General features: G+C 34.1%; 1 protein-coding gene across 5 annotated transcripts in view; it reads left to right on the top strand.

The window, feature by feature from the left end:
- The window catches only part of AKAP9 (A-kinase anchoring protein 9), a 98,885-nt gene that overhangs the window by 31,872 nt on the left and 48,546 nt on the right, over positions 1 to 18,467 (top strand). For 2 of the 5 annotated variants that reach the window (XM_065731246.1, XM_065731244.1), the window contains exons 4-14: positions 3,629 to 3,682; positions 4,088 to 4,258; positions 6,783 to 6,938; positions 7,638 to 7,835; positions 8,568 to 11,003; positions 12,508 to 12,721; positions 13,389 to 13,468; positions 13,909 to 14,047; positions 14,486 to 14,583; positions 16,132 to 16,243; positions 16,692 to 16,890. In XM_065731246.1, the coding sequence (XP_065587318.1) occupies positions 3,629 to 3,682; positions 4,088 to 4,258; positions 6,783 to 6,938; positions 7,638 to 7,835; positions 8,568 to 11,003; positions 12,508 to 12,721; positions 13,389 to 13,468; positions 13,909 to 14,047; positions 14,486 to 14,583; positions 16,132 to 16,243; positions 16,692 to 16,890 (3,857 nt within the window). The remainder of the gene's footprint in view (positions 1 to 3,628; positions 3,683 to 4,087; positions 4,259 to 6,782; positions 6,939 to 7,637; positions 7,836 to 8,567; positions 11,004 to 12,507; positions 12,722 to 13,388; positions 13,469 to 13,908; positions 14,048 to 14,485; positions 14,584 to 16,131; positions 16,244 to 16,691; positions 16,891 to 18,467) is intronic. The other 3 variants (XM_065731245.1, XM_065731247.1, XM_065731248.1) reach the window with 3 other exon arrangements.

Below are 18,467 nucleotides of genomic sequence, written 5' to 3'. Positions count from 1 at the left end.
TGTAAGGTAAAATTGTTTCCATATATTTCCTATATTCCTTGATTTTTATGGTATTGATGTAGTCTGCCTGGACTTTTTTTTCTCTGTGTCCCTTCCCAATTTGCAAACTGTACCTCTAAAAACATTGATATGAAAACTTACAAAGTTATTTTTTTCCCTTTCCCTTTCTTGATCCTTATTCCTTTTGCTTTTCATTGTAAACAGTAATGAATTTCTATATGTTACCCTTTATCTATAGTTATTGCACAAAGAAGTCTTCTGTTTTAATACTGTATAGAAAAATATATTAAGCCATAATATTTTTGAAGGCTGTTAATTGTTACTTGTAAAAAGTTATTAACCTTATTTACGTTCTATGATTGTAATTATTTTTATGAGAAACTGAAAATGGTTTTCATTTACGGAGTTTAAAAAAATAACAAAATTATATTCACAAGTTGTCATAATTGCTAGTTTTAGCTGCATTCCATACAGTCAATTGTGATGAAACTAAAAAATTTATGAAAATCCTAAGAACACAGTCAGGAGGTCGAAGTATTAATTCTTTTAAATTAATTAATGTACGAAATGCACAAGAAAAGCAAAAACTTCATGAGGTAAAATGTTAATCTATTCCAGATACTTCTGTGTGTTTCTACTACTAAATCAAAGAACATTTTAAAGTAGAATTCTGCTTGCCAGTCTATAATAGGCTAAATTATTTTCATGCATTAAGATATTTTTACATTTTGCAATGAGCAGTCAATAAGTATTGATTTACACAAAGCCTGAGTTTGCAGTATATAAAGAGAATGCTTTCTAGAATGGACATCATTTTTAGTGTTAATAATATATTGTGTATAACTACTCAATATTTTTGAGATACACTTTCAGGTATTCTAAGTTCTAAGGAACATTAGCAGGGGAGTATTGAATCTGTATTGAAGTGCAATGATTTCATAAATTTAATCCTGACCTCTTGTGGCAATTGTCATAAATTGCTGCCTTACTTAGTGGTGGAAGTTTTTTTTTCCTTGTATTTTTCTGAAGAAGCTGGGGTTCCCTTGCCTAAGCTATATGTATTTACTGATGCAGTATAATTTATATTTTTTCTTTTAGACTAGGGTAGACTACAAATTGTATTTTATATGTTTTATATTAGTAAATACTATGGTTGTGAATTAGTTTGAAAATGCAGGGAGGGAAAGAAAACTTGGAGTTAAAATGTCATTTGGGGGACTTCTGTAACCCATGTGCCTGTGTTCACCCAAGCAGTTGTTCCTGAGTAGCTAATGTGTTGTAAAACTGCATTTTTTCCTTGCTTTGTGGTTTATTTTTTTATGCAGTTATAATCAAAGCACATTATTCCTTGCTTCCATTACCTTCATTTCTCTTATGTGGTTTGATTTCTTCTTCAAACACTTAATTGTATGCTGGGAGTATGTAACTAAGAACATCGTAAGATGTTCAGGTATGAGGAAATTTCAGAGTTAAAGGTGCATTGCAAAGCTTTAAAAGAAGAAATTAAAAGACTCTGCAGAAGAACTCTGTACAGGTAAACCACGGGACCCAAGAGAGAATGCCTGAGCCCAGTATGCCTTGTGCAGACATCTGTTAACACTGAAGTTAATATCTGGACTATACTTCCTATATGATAGAGGAGTGAAAAAATCATTGTGAAATGTGATATTTTGAAGCTAATATCCAGCTGTAGCCCTCTGCCTGCTCTGACAGGGCATGGTTCCCGTCCAGCCTGCAGCTGCCAGGCTGCTCGCAGGGCTCCCACACAGGCAGCACTCACACTGGTGGTTTGAGACCTTTTTGTGTAGTCTTTCTGTTGTTTTAACTTGCCCTTTAAAAGAAGGCATAAGACATTTGAAAGGAAAAGGTACGGGGTGAGAAACAAAGTGGACTGAGGTACTACTGTGGTTCACGTCTGTTACAGCTAGCAGCTACGCTTCTGTGACATGAAGCAGCATTTCCAAAGTTCTAGGCAGTTGTTTTGTATATGCCAAAATCCTGTGAGATTTTGAAAGAAAGGAAGATCTTTCTGTAGAAATCTCAGCTGCTAAGATGTCTGGAACATGTAATGAAGGCTTTTATGTCTGCCTAGCAGCTCTTGTTATAAAGTGTTTCACAGTCACTGGTTGTTCCACACTGAAATGATTTGTGGGAAGAGAAGTACATCCACTTCTCTGTGTGGTAGTTTAGGAGAATCACACACTACATCTTTATCAATTAAGTCTAAATTAAATAACTGTTAAAAAGAAGGAAAAGAAATATTAATCTGGGCCAAGAGCCAGAATCCAAATAAAGATAATTAGTGCCAGGCACTGTTTAGACACTTGTATTTCTGAATGAAGAGCAAACATCTGGCAAAACACAAATGATGTGTACTGCCTCCATGAGTTGTCTGCACTGATGTTTGCTGAAATCTTATTTATTCCCTCTAAAATAAGGTAGTAATAATCTCGTTGTGGAATCTTCTTTTTCATCGAGGAAGTCAGGGATTGAAAGTGGCTGTGTGTCAGCTCTGCAAATTCAAACCTAATACAGGATTATTCTTGCTCCTAATGCAAATTTGATGACTGCATTGATCCCATTTATAGCAGTATGCTTCCATGTCAGGTAAATTATTGATTTGCTCAGACATGATGGTCCTTTCAAAATAAGCCCTAATCTTAACTGTGGCAGATATCTGAGCTATATAGCCCCTTTTTTTGATGTGTACACAGTATTCATATGTGAAATGGTATGATACCTTTCCATTCTTACTGCTATTATTTTTGTTTCTTGGTCTAATGCATTAGTGAGCTCTGAGGAGAAGTACAGCTTCTCTTGCTTTTTTGTTTTAAGACGTTGGTCTGCAGTTTTAAAAACCTGCCTGTCTGTCTGACAGTTTATCGTGAATACAACAGGCTAATCCTTTTATCTTGGATTAGGGTTTTTAATCATTATTTTTTTGATACATAACTACTACTTTGACTTGTGCTTACCTTTTGGAAATATATCAGTATTGGTTTGTATGCTCTGTAGGATCAGAATTCTCATGGAAGCTTGATATGAGTTGCAGCGTTAGTTGAGTGAAAGGATTTTTCAAAAGTCTTGAGTTGAATATACAATTTCTGCTCCTTTTCATTCTTAAGAAATTCCTTCAGGCTGTGAATGTCAGTTTTTAATACTGACTTTTATCTCTTGTAGAGACATAGGTGCCTTTTAGGAGAATACTAGACCTTAGGGTAAAAAACATATATTTTTGAAAACAACTATGTTTTGTAATATTTAGTGATATTAAATGTGTAATTTGAAATGCTGTATTACTACAGATAAAGCTTTGCATTGACCTTTAGATCTGAATTCCTTTGTTTTCTCTGTATGTTTACATGTATTTTGGTTTTAGACAGCAGTATCTGGTTTCGTAATTTTGCAAGGGGGGTTACCTTTTGCAAGGGGGGTTACCTGTTACTTGTGCTAAATTCAATTCCAAAATCTTCCCAAAAGGTATTTTGTATTTCCAAAGAAATAAATTATTGTAGCATAAGATTTCATATGGATCTGCAGGAATCATCATATAAGGTTCAAACAAATTGAAAATAGAAATCAAGCTTTATTTCAAATAATAATGTATTTAGGAATTGTCTTTATACAGGTAAATGGTTGCAGTTTTGTGACAAGAACAGCTATACACACAGACTTGATCAGGGTACAGTACTGCAAATTGAATTGTAATACTAATAAAGAATACTAAAAACCTCAAACAGTTCATTTTGAATAAAAACTGTTGTTGACTAATACTTTATTATTTTGCATGCTGTGCTCTGTATCTGCATTGCTTGTTAATGAATATTGTTTATCTTTAAACTTGAAATGCAAAATGTTTTACTACTTGTATTAAGGTTAATATTATAAAGCAGTACTTGCAGAATGCTTCATGCTTTTGAGATGTGAATTATACTAACAAAGGAGGTTACCATGGCAATAAGATCTTCAGTGCTGTATTATATGTTAATGTTCTAAGGTGCCATTTGATACAGAATTTGATATTTCAGTTTACTTATCTTGATAAAGCATAAAAAAATGGCATGTTAAGGAGCTTGGATTAATTTAGGAAGAAGAATTTGGAGTTGGAGAGATTTGTTCAGAGCATGGAATGCAACACTCTCTGATGCAACTAGAGGTGATGGAGAATGAATTGGCTGGGAAACAACAAGAGATTGAAGATCTAAACAGAGAGCTAGAAGAAATGAGGGCAGCATATGGTACAGAAGGATTGCAACAGGTATAAATACCTTATGTTGCTTTCTACTTGCTACTCGGTTATGCATAAAATTGCTGAGTGTCACCTGAAAGAGTTCACTCTTAAGGGCAGATATTCAGAATGCAGTCAGTGTGTGATATAGAATAATATGTAATTTATTTTAATCACATACCATATGTTCTGTTGTTTGAGTGGCATTGTCATTGTTTGTCCCTTTTCTCCATATTTTGTGACTGAAATTTCAGTGTTCTTTGCAGTGACTTTCTTTGAATCAGGAATGTAAATACGATTTTCTTGAAGAAAAGTCCTAATTCTTCCTTTACTGTGCAAAGATTTCAATTATTTTGAACCATCTTATTTGACAAAGATAAAAAAAAATAAAAAATTACATTATATTTCTTGAGGAATGATATTACTGAGTTGGTCTTGAAACTAAAAAGGTGTTTGTTTGTTGGAATTCACAGTCCGAAATTACAAGGCCACTGTGTCAAGATGTTCAGGGAAGCATTTCTCTAGTTAGAAATACCATTGGCATAGGACATTAGATTTTAAAGTGAAGAATGTAAAATAATTTTTCTTCCAGTTTAAGCAAGCAGTACATTCTTAAAAGTCAGTGCTGTGTCATGCTTCATGTCTTAAGTCTCTCCTTTAATTTGCATTCAGGTCATCATGGTCTGCCTGTCTTTGCTTTGTGAAGTACTACAGAACACAAAAGTTGTTTTAAAATTGAATCATTTTTGCCTTCATTATTATTGTGCAGTAATAATTTTTTTGCTATTTCCATTTGTATTTTATCTGTGAAAATGGATGTCATGTTTTCCACCACACTGAAGTGATCTTTGAGTGGTTCCCTTGCAGGTGTATCATTGCTGGTATATCATTGCTTGGTCAGTTGGTGAATCTCTGGTGTTGCCCTTTAAGTCAGACTTAGCTTCTAATTACTGTGTCTTGTATCCATTGTGCTAAGCATAACAGTCATCATTACAGCATAGTAAATAACATAACATAATCTTAGTTTCAAACAATCATTTTAGTAGCAAAACTACTGTTAGTTTTGCATGAGAAGGTTTAAAGTGAAGATATTTGTGTTTTTAAATGACTTTGAAGTTAAAAATCTGTTAAAACAGGTTGCAGTGCAATAATATTTAAAATTGTTTTCAGCTACAGCATATTCTTTATGATAGTGGTACAGTGTGTAATACCCCATCTGAGAAATGCATACAGTGTATGTTTCAGAGGAAGCAAAGAATTTTTAAAAGGAGCAGCTGCAAAAGACACATTGTGTGCATTATCTCTCCCTGACTGTTAAACAGTTGAATACAAGTTGAAAAGGAGCATATAACAGTGGGTGGATATGAACAGATAAATTTACTATTAAGTTTCATTGAACAGATGTAAAGGGAAAGATATGACGCAGTTAAGTATCTGATCTATTCCTAAATTTCCTTTATTATATCAAGCATCTAGTATTTCCACTACATCTGTGACTTTAAATCAGGAATTCTCCACAGAGTTTTGAAAAGAACTTTCAAAGATTTTCCTTGAATTTTCATAGTTCATCACATTTAAGGGCCTCTTGGTTTGTATGTCCCACTGAAAAATGTCTCAATCCTCTAAATCAGCAAGCTTTTTCTGGAAGTATTATAATTTCGCTTCAAGGATTGGCATATGACCTGGAGAAACTTCTTTTTGAGAGCATAGTGTAAACAAAATAGTTGGAAAGGCAAATCGATGCTTTTAAGAAATTTTCAAAATGTAGAGATGAAGCATGTACTAGCCTTGACTGAGTTCAAATTGACAAAATGACTTTAAAGTGAATAATATATCTATTTATGTATTTGAATGCAGTCTCAGTTGTTATTGGAGAATTTCTGACTACCTGGATTTTATGTTACCAAACAAGCAACCTTGCAAAGGAATTTTTTTCTGTACTTTCATCATTTCTTCATCATTACAAATTACAAAGAATCTTTTAGATATGCATCAGATGTGCAACTTAAGTTAATTTTCTCATCTAGTTATATAACTAAATTCTGGAATATAAGATATTGAACAGCCTCTATTTTTTGCCTTTAATACAATGAACGCAATTTATTGCACTTTTAGTGAGGTGGCATAACTTGCATATATTGTGGGAAAAGTATGTGGACATGAATAGTTGGACAAAATTGCTGATACTTTATAATTAAATACCTGGACTTGCTTTATATTGGTTTGTTTAAACAGCCATACTTAAAAGCTAATTCTAAATTTAACTTCTCAAAAGCTCACATTTTGTCTTTTGATGAGTATATTTATGGAGACCTTGTACACTGTTGAATGAGAAACAAAAAAAAATTCTAAAATACTATATAAAAGTTTGTGAAAACAAACTATATATACTATATAAGAGTTTGTGAAAACATAAATTCCCTGGTATGTCTATGTGAGATCTTTTTAATAGAGTGCTTAGGGAACACGTATTCTCATTGAACTAGAATAAGTTAGTATTTTTTCTGCCTATGGCTTTGATGTGTGTTGCTAGTTTAAATTTAATCTTTTGTAGCTGCAAGAATTTGAAGCTGCTATCAAAAAAAGAGATGATATCATCACTCAGCTCACTACTAATCTACAGCAGGCACGGAAAGAAAAGGATGAAACTATGAGGGAGTTTTTAGAGCTAACAGAACAGAGCCAAAAACTGCAAATGCAGTTTCAGCATGTAAGTTACAGCACAAACAATGTTTGAAGATACATTAATAGCTGATTTCTGCACAAGCAGTTTTGTGATATTGTGTTTTTGGAGACTTGATTCCTTGGTATAGATTTGCAGCTGAACTGTCCTACAGTCATCATTATAGAAGCTATAAAATAATAGAGATTAGTCTGTTTTCTCTCCTACTCTGTAGTAATAAGTACTGGATGATGACAGTTATCTTAAGAAGAAAAAAACCTCATGTAATTACTGTTCTTAAAGCTTTGGGCTGAAATCCAACCTGTTACCTTTCCAATCAATACAGCCAGCCATTAGCTTTTGTCGGTTGCTGTTTAATGCTCCCACCCTATATTTTTGGATAATATCTGCCTCTTTAGGTGTTCATTAGTTTTAATTACCTAATTAATTAATTCTGTTAATAAATTAAAGTTGGATTTGGGAAACAGTAATTGCAACTAGTTCATCTTACCATTTGAGATTTTTCACAAGACACTGCTGTCCTATGCTAGTTCACTATAAAATAATTTAATATTAAATAATTCATTGACTGTAATAATATTTCAGTTCCTTCTAAGAGTTCTAAATTTTTATGATTATATTCATGTTTATGAGTGAAGTAAGAAAGTGAAAATCGTAGCTGTGTCTGTAGTGCAAACTGTTTCTTATAATCTTGATTTATTAATTAATTTATTTAATATATACAAGTTACAGGCAAGTGAAGCCCTAAGGAACACCAGCCACAGTTGCACAGCTGCTGATTTATTGCAAGCCAAGCAACAGATACTTTCACATCAGCAACAGCTAGAAGATCAAGAATGTCTACTGAAAAATTACCAAAAGAAAAATGAAGAATTTGAAGTTCAGATAACACATCTTCAAGGCAAGATCAAAGCATATGAAATGGTATGTTTCTTATCAGAAACGTATTTTTGCTATTCTGTTTTCATGATTTTCTAGTCCTATTGATTTTTTTTTGGCCCTTTAAAAGGGCCAAAACACAGATGATATATAATGCATACAGAGATTTAAATCTTAAAGACCACATCTGTTAATTGCATGTTATTTGCTTTGAATTTTCAGCTGAAATGCTTATGACAATATTATGTATTATGTTTTTTAAAAGCTGATAAAAATTTACAAGAATCATTGAAACTATGCAGAACATGAGAATGCCTTTATTAAGTGATGTTTTGTTAGAAAAAAATAATTAAAAATAAGTTGCCTAAACAATCTTCTGGCACGAGGAATGAATTTCTCATATACATTTAATATTGTCTGTAATTGAAAGCTTAGGAGTAGCTAAAAAAACTTAAATGCCAGTAAAAGTGAGAAAAAGCAAAGCTTTCAGGAAACTACAAAATAGCACAAACTGGAAAAAAATTGAAATTATTGTTTTATATGTTTGTTTTTGCTCTTTTTCTGTTGCACATGAAGAGAAAAAGTTACATATCCCAAATGTACAGAAATCCTTCCGGAGAAGGCAACAAATAATTAATTGAGTTTTTATACATTATCTCTAGTCAATGATACTATCAAGAAGGATGTTTCAATATGTTTCAGTAGCTAAGTGTATAAATGTTCCAGTGTGTTCAGAAAATGAACTAGAATTGTTTTTCTCATTGTTTCATTCTTAAGGAAAAGCAAAGAAACGAGGAAGAAGATATGAGTAAACTACAAGAGAAAGAGACATTAGTTGAAGAGTTGGAAGCAAAACTTAAAGAAGAAGAAAAAAAATCATTTCAGCTTGAAGAAAAATTATCAGATGTCAGTAAATTGCATGAAGAATTAAAAGAACAGATTTCACTAAAGAACCTGGAGATAAGTAACATGAGAATTGAACTTACCACCTACAAACAGAAAGAAAGACAATGTTCTGATGAAATAAAACAATTAATGGGAACTGTGGAAGAACTACAGAAACGATGTTATAAAGACAGCCAGTCTGAAGCTGACATTGTGCAAAGAATGGAATTAGAAACACAAAGGAGACTGGCACAACTTCAGGCTGAATTAGATGAAATGCATGGCCAGCAGATTGTACAAATGAAGCAAGAATTAATTAAGCAGCATGCGATGGAAGTTGAACAACGTCTTGCACAACAAAAAGTAGAAATGGAGAAAACTTCAAATCTATGTTTGAGTGATAATGTTAATAAAGATCAAATGCATTTAATGAATATTAAAATTAATGAACTGAATGTGAAATTACAAGATGCTGATAATGAAAGGGAAAAAATAAAGCAAGAATTGTCTCAACAGATGGAAGTCATTTCAGCAGAGAAGTCTCTTCAGCAAACTAAAATTGAAGATCTTTTCCAAGAACTGAATTTTTCAAGGGAGCAGGTTCAAAGAGCCAAACAAACTATAGCGGACATGGAATGTAGGTTGAATGAAGCTGAAAAATATCAGTTTGTGATCGAAGATCTAAAAACTCAGCTGGCTTCTGCTTCAGAATTTAGGAAGGAATTGGAACTAAAACATGAGGCAGAAGTCACAAATTATAAAATAAAACTTGAAATGCTAGAAAGAGAGAAGGATGCAGTTTTGGACAGGATGGCAGAATCTCAAGAAGCAGAATTAGAGAGGCTGAGGACAAAGCTTTTGTTTAGTCATGAAGAGGAGCTTTCCAGACTTAAAGAAGACTTACAAAGAGAGCACATGTTGAACATGGAAAGCCTTAAAGACAACTTGAATATGCACCATAAGCAGCAGTTGGATGGAGTAAAAAAAGAAATGAATCAAAAGATTGAAGCCATGCAGCTTGAAAAGGACAACTTAATCACAAAGCAAAACCAGTTGATATTAGAGATTTCTAAGCTCAAAGATTTACAGCAGTCTATTGTAAATTCTAAATCTGAAGAAATGTCACTTCAGATTCATGAACTACAGAAAGAAATTGAAGTACTTAGGCAAGAAGAGAAGGAAAAAGGTACTCTTGAACAAGAAATTCAAGAGCTACAGCTTAAAACTGAATTGATGCAGAAACAAATGAGGGAGACAGAAGATAGCCTTCAAAACAAATGCAGCGAACTTGAAACACGGAATAATCTTCTTCAAGGGGAAAACAAAACCCTTGAAGAGAAATTAAAAAGCATGTTGGTAATCTCTGAAGAAAACGTCATTTTGAATGACAGTGTGAGTTCTAAGTCAGAAAATGTGGATGTGCAAAAAAGAATAGAAAACCTAATTACTGAAAATGAGCAACTTAAAAAACAAAATAGTCAAATCCAAGAGGATGCTGAAAGGCAGAAAAGCGCATTTTTGTCTTCTAAGAAAGAACTTGAAGCTAATTACAAAGGGTTGCAAAAAGAATGTGAAAGTCTTCTGAAGGCCAAGAACTCGATAGAAGAGAGCATGAGTAAGCTGGAAGCCGAATATGAAATCAAACTTAAGGCTTTGATTGAAGAACTTCACCGTCTGCAAAGCAATAGAACAGTTTCATTTAAAAGTAGAACCTCCAGTTTTGAAGAGAGTAATGAAAGCAAGGTGTCTAGGGCAGACACACTTGAAGCTGGAGAAGTTGTTGAGAAAGATGCAACAGAACTTATGGAAAAGCTTGAAGTTACCCAGCGTGAGAAACTGGAATTATCCCTGAGACTTTCTGATCTTTCCGAACAGTTAAAGTCAAAGCATAGTGAAGTTTGTCATTTAAGTGAAAAAGTTAAATCCTTAAAAGATGAGAAAGAGAAAGTTCTAGCAAAATGTAAAGAACTAGAATTTATAATTAGCCATGGTAAGACAGAAAATATTAGTAGTACTGAACCTAAGACAAAATGCTTTAAAGGAAAAGCTCTAGAGACTGCTATTCCAGCATATGAAAGTAGAAATAAAGCATCTGCTCCAAGCAATGAAGTTGGTAAAGGAATAAATGTAAGAGAAAGTCTGGGCTCAGGTAAAGCCGTCAGTCATCAGGTAACAAAGGTACAGGAAGTTCAGCAGATGTCGAAACCAGAACAGCCAACTTTTGTAGAACATTTGCATGAGGTGACGGATGAGACGTCATTAATAGCCATTATGCAGACTGAAAATAATCGTCTTCAGCAGCAAGTGAATACATTAAAATCAGAACAGGTATGTTACATAAAACTGTAGAGAGGGAATCATTTACCTGTGATATCTTCTAGGAGCTTGCCCTTGGAAACTTGTATCATATTTTTCCTTTTAACTGCTTTAAAATGCATGTGCAAGGTGATGATTATGTGCCAGAGTGGCTAATAGTTTTAAGTTACTGTATGAATGACTGGACCTATAAACTGAAGTCAGCACATAGAAAGATGCTGCTTTTCAGTGAAAGAAATACTTTTCAATTACATTCAATTAAATCAACAACAACAAAACAATAGGGAGGAGAAGATCACTTCATCTTTTGATGTAGTGTGGAATTACTGGTGTTGAAAGCTTACTCAAAACGCCTTTTTTTCATTTGTGATTAGCTTTTCAGCTCTTGAAGTACTCCAGTAAACAATACATAGAGTGAAACTCTCAACTTCTTCAGTTATCTTTAATTAGACTTGTCAAATAATAATATTCCTCTATCAAATTTCCTGTGTATATGTGGTTATCACTTCCTATGTAATCTGTCCAGTTCTGAGTGTGAAGGGAAATACAGATTTTTGAAGGACGTGAGAAGATGGTTTTAACTGAAATTTATCTTTCAGTTAAGCCAAAATTGTCTGTTTCTCAAATGAGATTTCAAAAAACATAAAGGCCAGGCCTTCCCTGTGATACCAGCTTTTAGTCTGCAAGCACAGGTAGTCTTACTGGAACAGTTTAAGTTATTTGGGAATCCATTTTACCCAAGGTATTTAACATCACCTGTATCCATTGTAGCAGGAGCTAGTTTTCAGCCACTCCAGTCTGTGGAATAGAATAACGTAACTTGGAAAATACATCTAAAGAGCATCTGGTCCAAAGCAGCGCTGGCTTTGTTCAGTTATTTTTTTAAACTATTGTGTGTTTGTTACATTTGTCCATATCCACAGATAGTCTAGGGTAACATAGCAGACTGATTGGGTTGATGTGTATACTATTTAAGATTCTTCTTCTTTGTGTCACTGTAATTTCATTGGAAATTGGTTTGGCACTTAACCATGGCACCTGCAAGTAAGGTTCCATACAAAACAAAAGTAGTTTTCAAATGTAATTTCCTGTAGCGATTCCATGGAAAACAGGCTGTGTTCGAGCAATCTCAGGCATACAAATTCTCAACCATAGAGTAACTGTGAGGAAGTAGTTTGTGTTCTCAGTATGAAATGCAGCATGTAAAGATCACTATTGCTTGCAGCTCTCCTGCCCAAGACAGGAACTGAAGCATTTAGTGTTTTGTTATTTATTTTGTCTTCTTCTTATTGTAATTATTTTATTATTATAAGTTGAAAAAGTGTCTTAACTTCTTCATGATAGTTTAAGTTTTCAAAATGCACATATTTAAATTATTTAATATATAAAATATATGCAGCCTTTCATTCAACATATTAAGTATTATTTTCAGAAATTTTCTGAGATGGGCAGTCACATTTCCTCTTCTGTTTTTTCATTCTTTGTAAAATGTGTTTGTTTGTTTGTTTTTCCAAAGGCTGATCTGCAGTTACAGATGGAAGCACAGCGCATTTGCCTTTCCTTGGTTTATTCCGCTCATGTAGACCAGGTCCGTGAGCACCTGAGAGCAGAAAAAGAGAGTGAACTTCTCAGTCTTAAAGAAGAGCTTATACACAGCCACTTACAAGAGATGAATGATCTTAAAAAAGATCATCAAATAGAGCTCCGGACCATGAAAATACAGCAAGCAGGTAACCTGAGAAAATTAAAAGACTGTAGCTCTTGATAGAAGATACAGATAGTGTCTTTAAAACAAAATAAGCACTGGAAGGTGAACATGACTGTTTAATAAATTATTTTCAAAGAACATTTTACAGTGTTGTTTTGTCATATTTCCCCGTTATAAATGGTCTATGACTGAGGATATTTTAAAAAAGAATTAAAACAAATATTTAAAAAATGGGAATGTTAAGTATCACAGCTCATTTTTTCTATTTGTATTAGATCAATTAATTGCAAGGAACGATGTAATATATTCATATTTCCATTTTTATTATTTACCATAATATTAAACAAATGTGTCATCAAAACATTTTTAAGCTTGTTTCATTCACTGGTTTTTAAATTTGAGTTAGCTTCCTGCCCTATTAAGTAAGGTTTTTTTGTACTACTTTCAGGAACACTGTTCTTTGCCTTTTTGCCTCCTTGAGATTCTATGTTATCACATTTGTTTTCTGCCACTGTACTTGCTGTCCATACACTTGCCTATGTGTAATTTTTTTACATAATAAGTTTTTTGCTCTCTTATATGTTTTAGTAATGTTTGATATTTCTAGAGTTCATTGACACATGAAGCCATTTGAAAAATTGTGAGCATCAAGTGTTTAAAATAATAATACCAATAATTTTTATTCTTAGGTGATGAAGTCTCATCTTCTCAGAGACTTATAGAAAAGCTGAACGAAGCTATAACTGAGGAATGTTCTAGCCTAACACAGGTAAGACTTAACTAAAAGCTGTTTTTAGTCTAACACTTAAAAATGAAGAATTGTGTACAGTGAGTCATCGTGTTTTTCTGCATCATCTTTAACCTGCTCTAGCTGACACTACTTTGTGCATCATCTTTAACAGGTTTTCTTTGCAGCTTTTCTTTTTGACTTGATCTCTAGCTACAAACTGATGTTCTAGAATAATGTTACCAAGTTTTTTGCATTTTTTCCTAAACTGTTTCATGTCCTTCCACAGCAAATTCTTCTGTCTTATACTTAGTCTCAATCTTCAGTGCAGTGTTTTTCAGTAACTAAATGTTGTGATCAAGAGTTGAAGATTCTTTTTAGTTTTTGCTCTAGTACCAGCTACCAAGAGCACTAATTTTCCATGTTTTTGATACATTAATAAACACTTCTTCACTTTTTTCTGTCTTTCATTTGTTGTGCAGATTTTGTGTGATAGTTGGAATGAAAAATCTTCAACTGTGATAGAAGCTGGTGATAAAGAACAGGATATTTTCCATAGACATGCTGCTGAGAAGGAAATACTTGATGTGGAATTAACAAGACACAGAGGTCAAACTCAGGGTAATGGCATTGTACTGTCATACTGGTTAAACAAACATTGATTTCAAGTATTTCAGCCTAGCAGTTATGCCAATTCATCTAAATTGGCATCTGAATAGCTGTTAATAGGTGCCTAAATAGCTGCTTTTTTTCCTCACTGCTCTGAACAGCTATTTTTATGACTATTTTCTTGTGCTGTTTTCTTATAGTGAAAATTGATGAAAAAAAAAGATTATATTTTTCTTCTCCTTCTGTAGAAGCTAGCAGTTCTACAAAAATAATCCTATATACCAATGCTATATAAAAGTACATTCTAAAACTTGGAGGTGCCCCATTTGTTTCCGTGTATTGTCGATACTGATTAACTCTTCAGTGGAGAACTTGTAAACAATACATTGCATTGAAGTTTATGATAAAATGTTCATTAAATTTTAATTCCCTGATCATTGTTTAATTCAGCTATGGAAGAACATATGGAAGCACTCCTGCATAAAATACTGGGGGAGTACAGTAGGCTAAGAGCACTTCAAACACAGTTGATGAAGGACTGTAAACAGGTAAACTTTTTATAGTATTGCAGCGTATAGGCCTTTAATTTGTGTTTGTTAGATTAATCCCTCCTGTATGAGTGAAAGAATGTATTTGAAGTCATGTTTATGCATCCTGGTTGAATGGCATAGCAATGCTACGGTGAGATAAAGTGGAGAAGGCTGCTGCCTGTGTCACAGAATCATAGAATGGCCCGAGCCATCTTTAGAGTTTATCTCTTCCAGCCCCTGTACAAATCTGGGTCAGCTTAACCAGGCTTCCTAAGACCGTATCCTATTGAGTTTTGAGTATCTCCAAGGATGGAAACTACACATTTCCAATGGGCAATCTTTTCCTCTTCAGGCTACCCAGCTCTCTTGGAGCTTCATTATAAAACAATTACTCCAAGCTCCTCAGTTCCTTTAAGGCCCTCTGCTGGACTCAGTTTCTCTTGTGCTGGAGAGCACAGAAATGGACCCTGGGTAGGGAGGAAGTATCAGTTCCCTCTTCTTCATGGCAATGCTCTTATGCAGCCCAAGAGGCTGCTGGACTTTTACCTTATTGGAGTATTGCTGGCTTCTGTTTAACTTGCTGTTCACCAGGCACCCAAGTTCCTTTTTCATTCAGTCCCCTCCATGTACTGATGCAGGGAGGTTATTCCTCTCTAGGTGCAGACTTGGCATTTCCCTCTGTTGAACATCATGAGATTCCTTTCAGCCCATTTCTCTAGTAATCTAGTGTTATCAACCATTCCTTGCAATTTTGTGTAGACTTCAAAGCTGCTCAGGATGCACTCTGTCCCATCATTCAGTTCATAAATGAAAAGTTTGAACAGTATTGGTCCTAGTAGCAACCCATTAGATATATTTGTGACTGCCTTCTTCTAACTGGGCTTCAGGCAAGAACTTTTGAGTCCAGAACTTAATTCAGTTTTCAGTCTCTTACCATCCCCATTTCTGATCCATTTGTCTGTGGATGTTTTATGGAAGGCAGTGTAGAAAGGTTCATCTTGCATTTATCCTCAGAAACGTTTCCCAGACACCACTGCTTTTGAAAATAATTGAGAATGGCCTTACAGGGAAATGAAGCAGTGTTCACAGTACTCATTGGTGCATCCCATTAGGCCCCAAAAAATTGTTCATGTCCAATTTGTTTAAATGGTCCCTAACCTTGTCCCTTTCCACCAAAGGTAAGATTTTCTTGCTCCATGCTTTTACACTAAGTGTGAAAACTGTATCTTTGGACTGAAAACTATTAGGGTCTTCCTTTTCCTCGGAGAAGAAGTATGATATTTCTGGACACAGAAGAATTATAACATGACAGTTTATATCCCAGGATAAGAATTAGAGATTTGTAGTAGGCAGTTTGAACAGGCTGATCAGCTGGCTATAAATGAATACTTGATAATTCAAGCTGTAAAATGAAACATATTTGCTATGTCAAATACATTCTCTTGTGTATTGGCCACTGACCATTCTTATATGTCTATAAATACAAGGGTTTTTTTGTTTGTTTGTTTGTTTTGCATTATTGCTATGCAGATGACTGTCCTTTGTGTTGACTTGGTTATTTCTTAGGTCAAAGAACCATGGTTGTCATCTTCAGAACCTGAAAGAAGAAAGGAAGAGGAACCTAACTATCTGGAAACAAGAAAGGAATCTTTGCATGTTTCTTCACAGAGTCTAATGGGTAAAAAGATGCATATGCTATTTTAATGTATGCATATTCAAAGAGAGCAAAAGAACAGAGAATGACTAAACTATAACTGATTTTCAGTTTACAACAGCTTGAATCATCTAAGAGCTTTTTTGCAGATTTTACAGTATGATACTATATTTTCCTTAAATCTGTAAATTTTAATTTAGTTGCATGCTCTGAAGCAGTTTTAGTTTATTCTTGTTCAGTTTTCCACAGCCACAGTTTGTTACTCTTAAGGAATAACAGGAGGGGAAGATTTTATTCAATTTTTCAAAATGGAAGACTGTTATTTACTATGGAAAAAAGTAATATGATATCAGAATAAATTTTTAACTGGTGTAATTGTTCACTTCCATCACTGGTAATAGTATGGGATAGGAATGAATGTATACTATTACATTTTTTTTCTCTTTTCTCCATTAAAATAATCTGCATATAGATCCTAAGATTCACGAGCACTGTTGGAAGGAGATGGAGAATGTTAAAACACAACTTGAAGAAAAACACGCTCAAGACGTGGAGCGCCTCAGGTCGTATTTCCAACAACAGCTGAAAGAAAGTGAAGAGAGGTACACAGCAGAGATTGATCATTTACAGGATAAGCTTCGGAGTGATGAGGTATCCTCTGACTCCACAAGGTATAGTCAGTTCTTTAATGCTTACAACTTTTACTTCGTACAAGCAGAAATGTTCCACATAACCATTCATGTAAAGCTACATGTTTTACTTTGAAATTTGAGAAATTATAAATGCATCACTCACACTTTTTTCTTCTTTCAAGACATTGTTGATTGCTGTCAAGAAATTACGTAAACATTTTGAATAAGATAGTGCAACATTTAGAATTAAAAAAAAGTTCTAAAATATGTTGTATTATATTTTTCTAGTGAACAAAGGAAGATTTGTTAATTGGAATAATGTATAAGCATCACTTGGTGTATGTGAGCATTTTAGGTATAAGTTCAAAACAGTAGGCTGCTGAAAGCTTGGCTACCCTTGAAGCTTCAGGCAATGTACTTGGCATTATACTGTATTGTATGTACTCTAGCATACTTGCATGGAATCAATAGTTTTGGAGAATATATCTCTACAAAATTTGTAGCAGAATTGAGGTCAACTTAGCAGGTTGTGGCTTTCACCAAGTCATGGGCCATCAGATATGCTTATCAACCTCTTCCTGGCCTTGGCCAGTATGGCCATTCCAGCCTGAAAGAAGTAGAGTTCCTTGGGGGGAGTCCTGACAACTGCAGAGCCTGTTATTGATGATTCTTTCCCTGGAATCAGTGGGTATATTCAGGGAGTGGTGGGTGCTTTTGACTGTGGTCTGTTCAGTGTCCTCTCCTATTTGCTGCTTTTTTTCATTTGTTTCATTTGATGTACTTCAAATCTGTTCAGTATTTATGCATTTTTCATTTCACTTGCTGTACCTTTATTTGTGGGAGAGCTGTCACGGTTTGTTTGACAGCCAATGCCTGGCTGTAAAGGGAAAACAGACACAGTAGCAAAAAGAGATGTTACTTAGGAGGGAGGAAAACATGTTTTTCTATAAACTGTCTATTATTTGATACACTTACAATAGCACTCTTAAAATGGCTGAAGGACTACTGTGGTAAGATGAATCCTTAGAGGCTGAGAGCAATGAAGATAAAACTGCTTTCTAAACGGTTTTCCTTTGACTATTAAAACTCAAATAGCTGATTTACCCTTACTGTAAGAGTATCTTATAGTATCTTACTTCAGCTGTCTCTGTTTTTCTATCTATGAACAGTGTTCCTTTCATTCCTTAAAATATATTTCTGGTCTTCATTCATCAAATTTAACAAGAAAGCTAGTAATATTATGTTAGTTTTTGTAGCTAAAAATAGACAAAGATTATAAAATTAGCATTCTGGACTCCCATTTCAGAATTCTTTAAAGTGACTCAGATTTGAGCAAAAGAAAAGCTTTTTTGTAAAACCAAGTGTAGATAAAGACTGTAAGTCTCACAGACAAATAGCTACTTTCTATAAAGCTGTTCTCCACCCTTTCTCTTAGCAAGCAATTTATTTATTTGTGCTAGCAGATCACAAAGAGATTTTTCTAGTTGTCTGATACTGTATCTTACCCTTGTGGGGATGTATTTGTCTGAAGTCTTTTTCGGTATGATAGTGAAAATGAAACTGCAGTTATGAAAACTGGAACATGAAGGGTGTTTTTTTTATCTTTTTTTCTTTTT

Source organism: Cyrtonyx montezumae, unplaced genomic scaffold (assembly GCF_038088225.1).
Source record: "Cyrtonyx montezumae isolate F1298 unplaced genomic scaffold, pur_monq_1.0 scaffold_14, whole genome shotgun sequence".
NCBI lineage: Eukaryota > Metazoa > Chordata > Aves > Galliformes > Odontophoridae > Cyrtonyx > Cyrtonyx montezumae.
The sequence above is the reverse complement of the archived record's forward strand: the minus strand, read 5'-3'. Positions and strand labels throughout refer to the sequence as shown.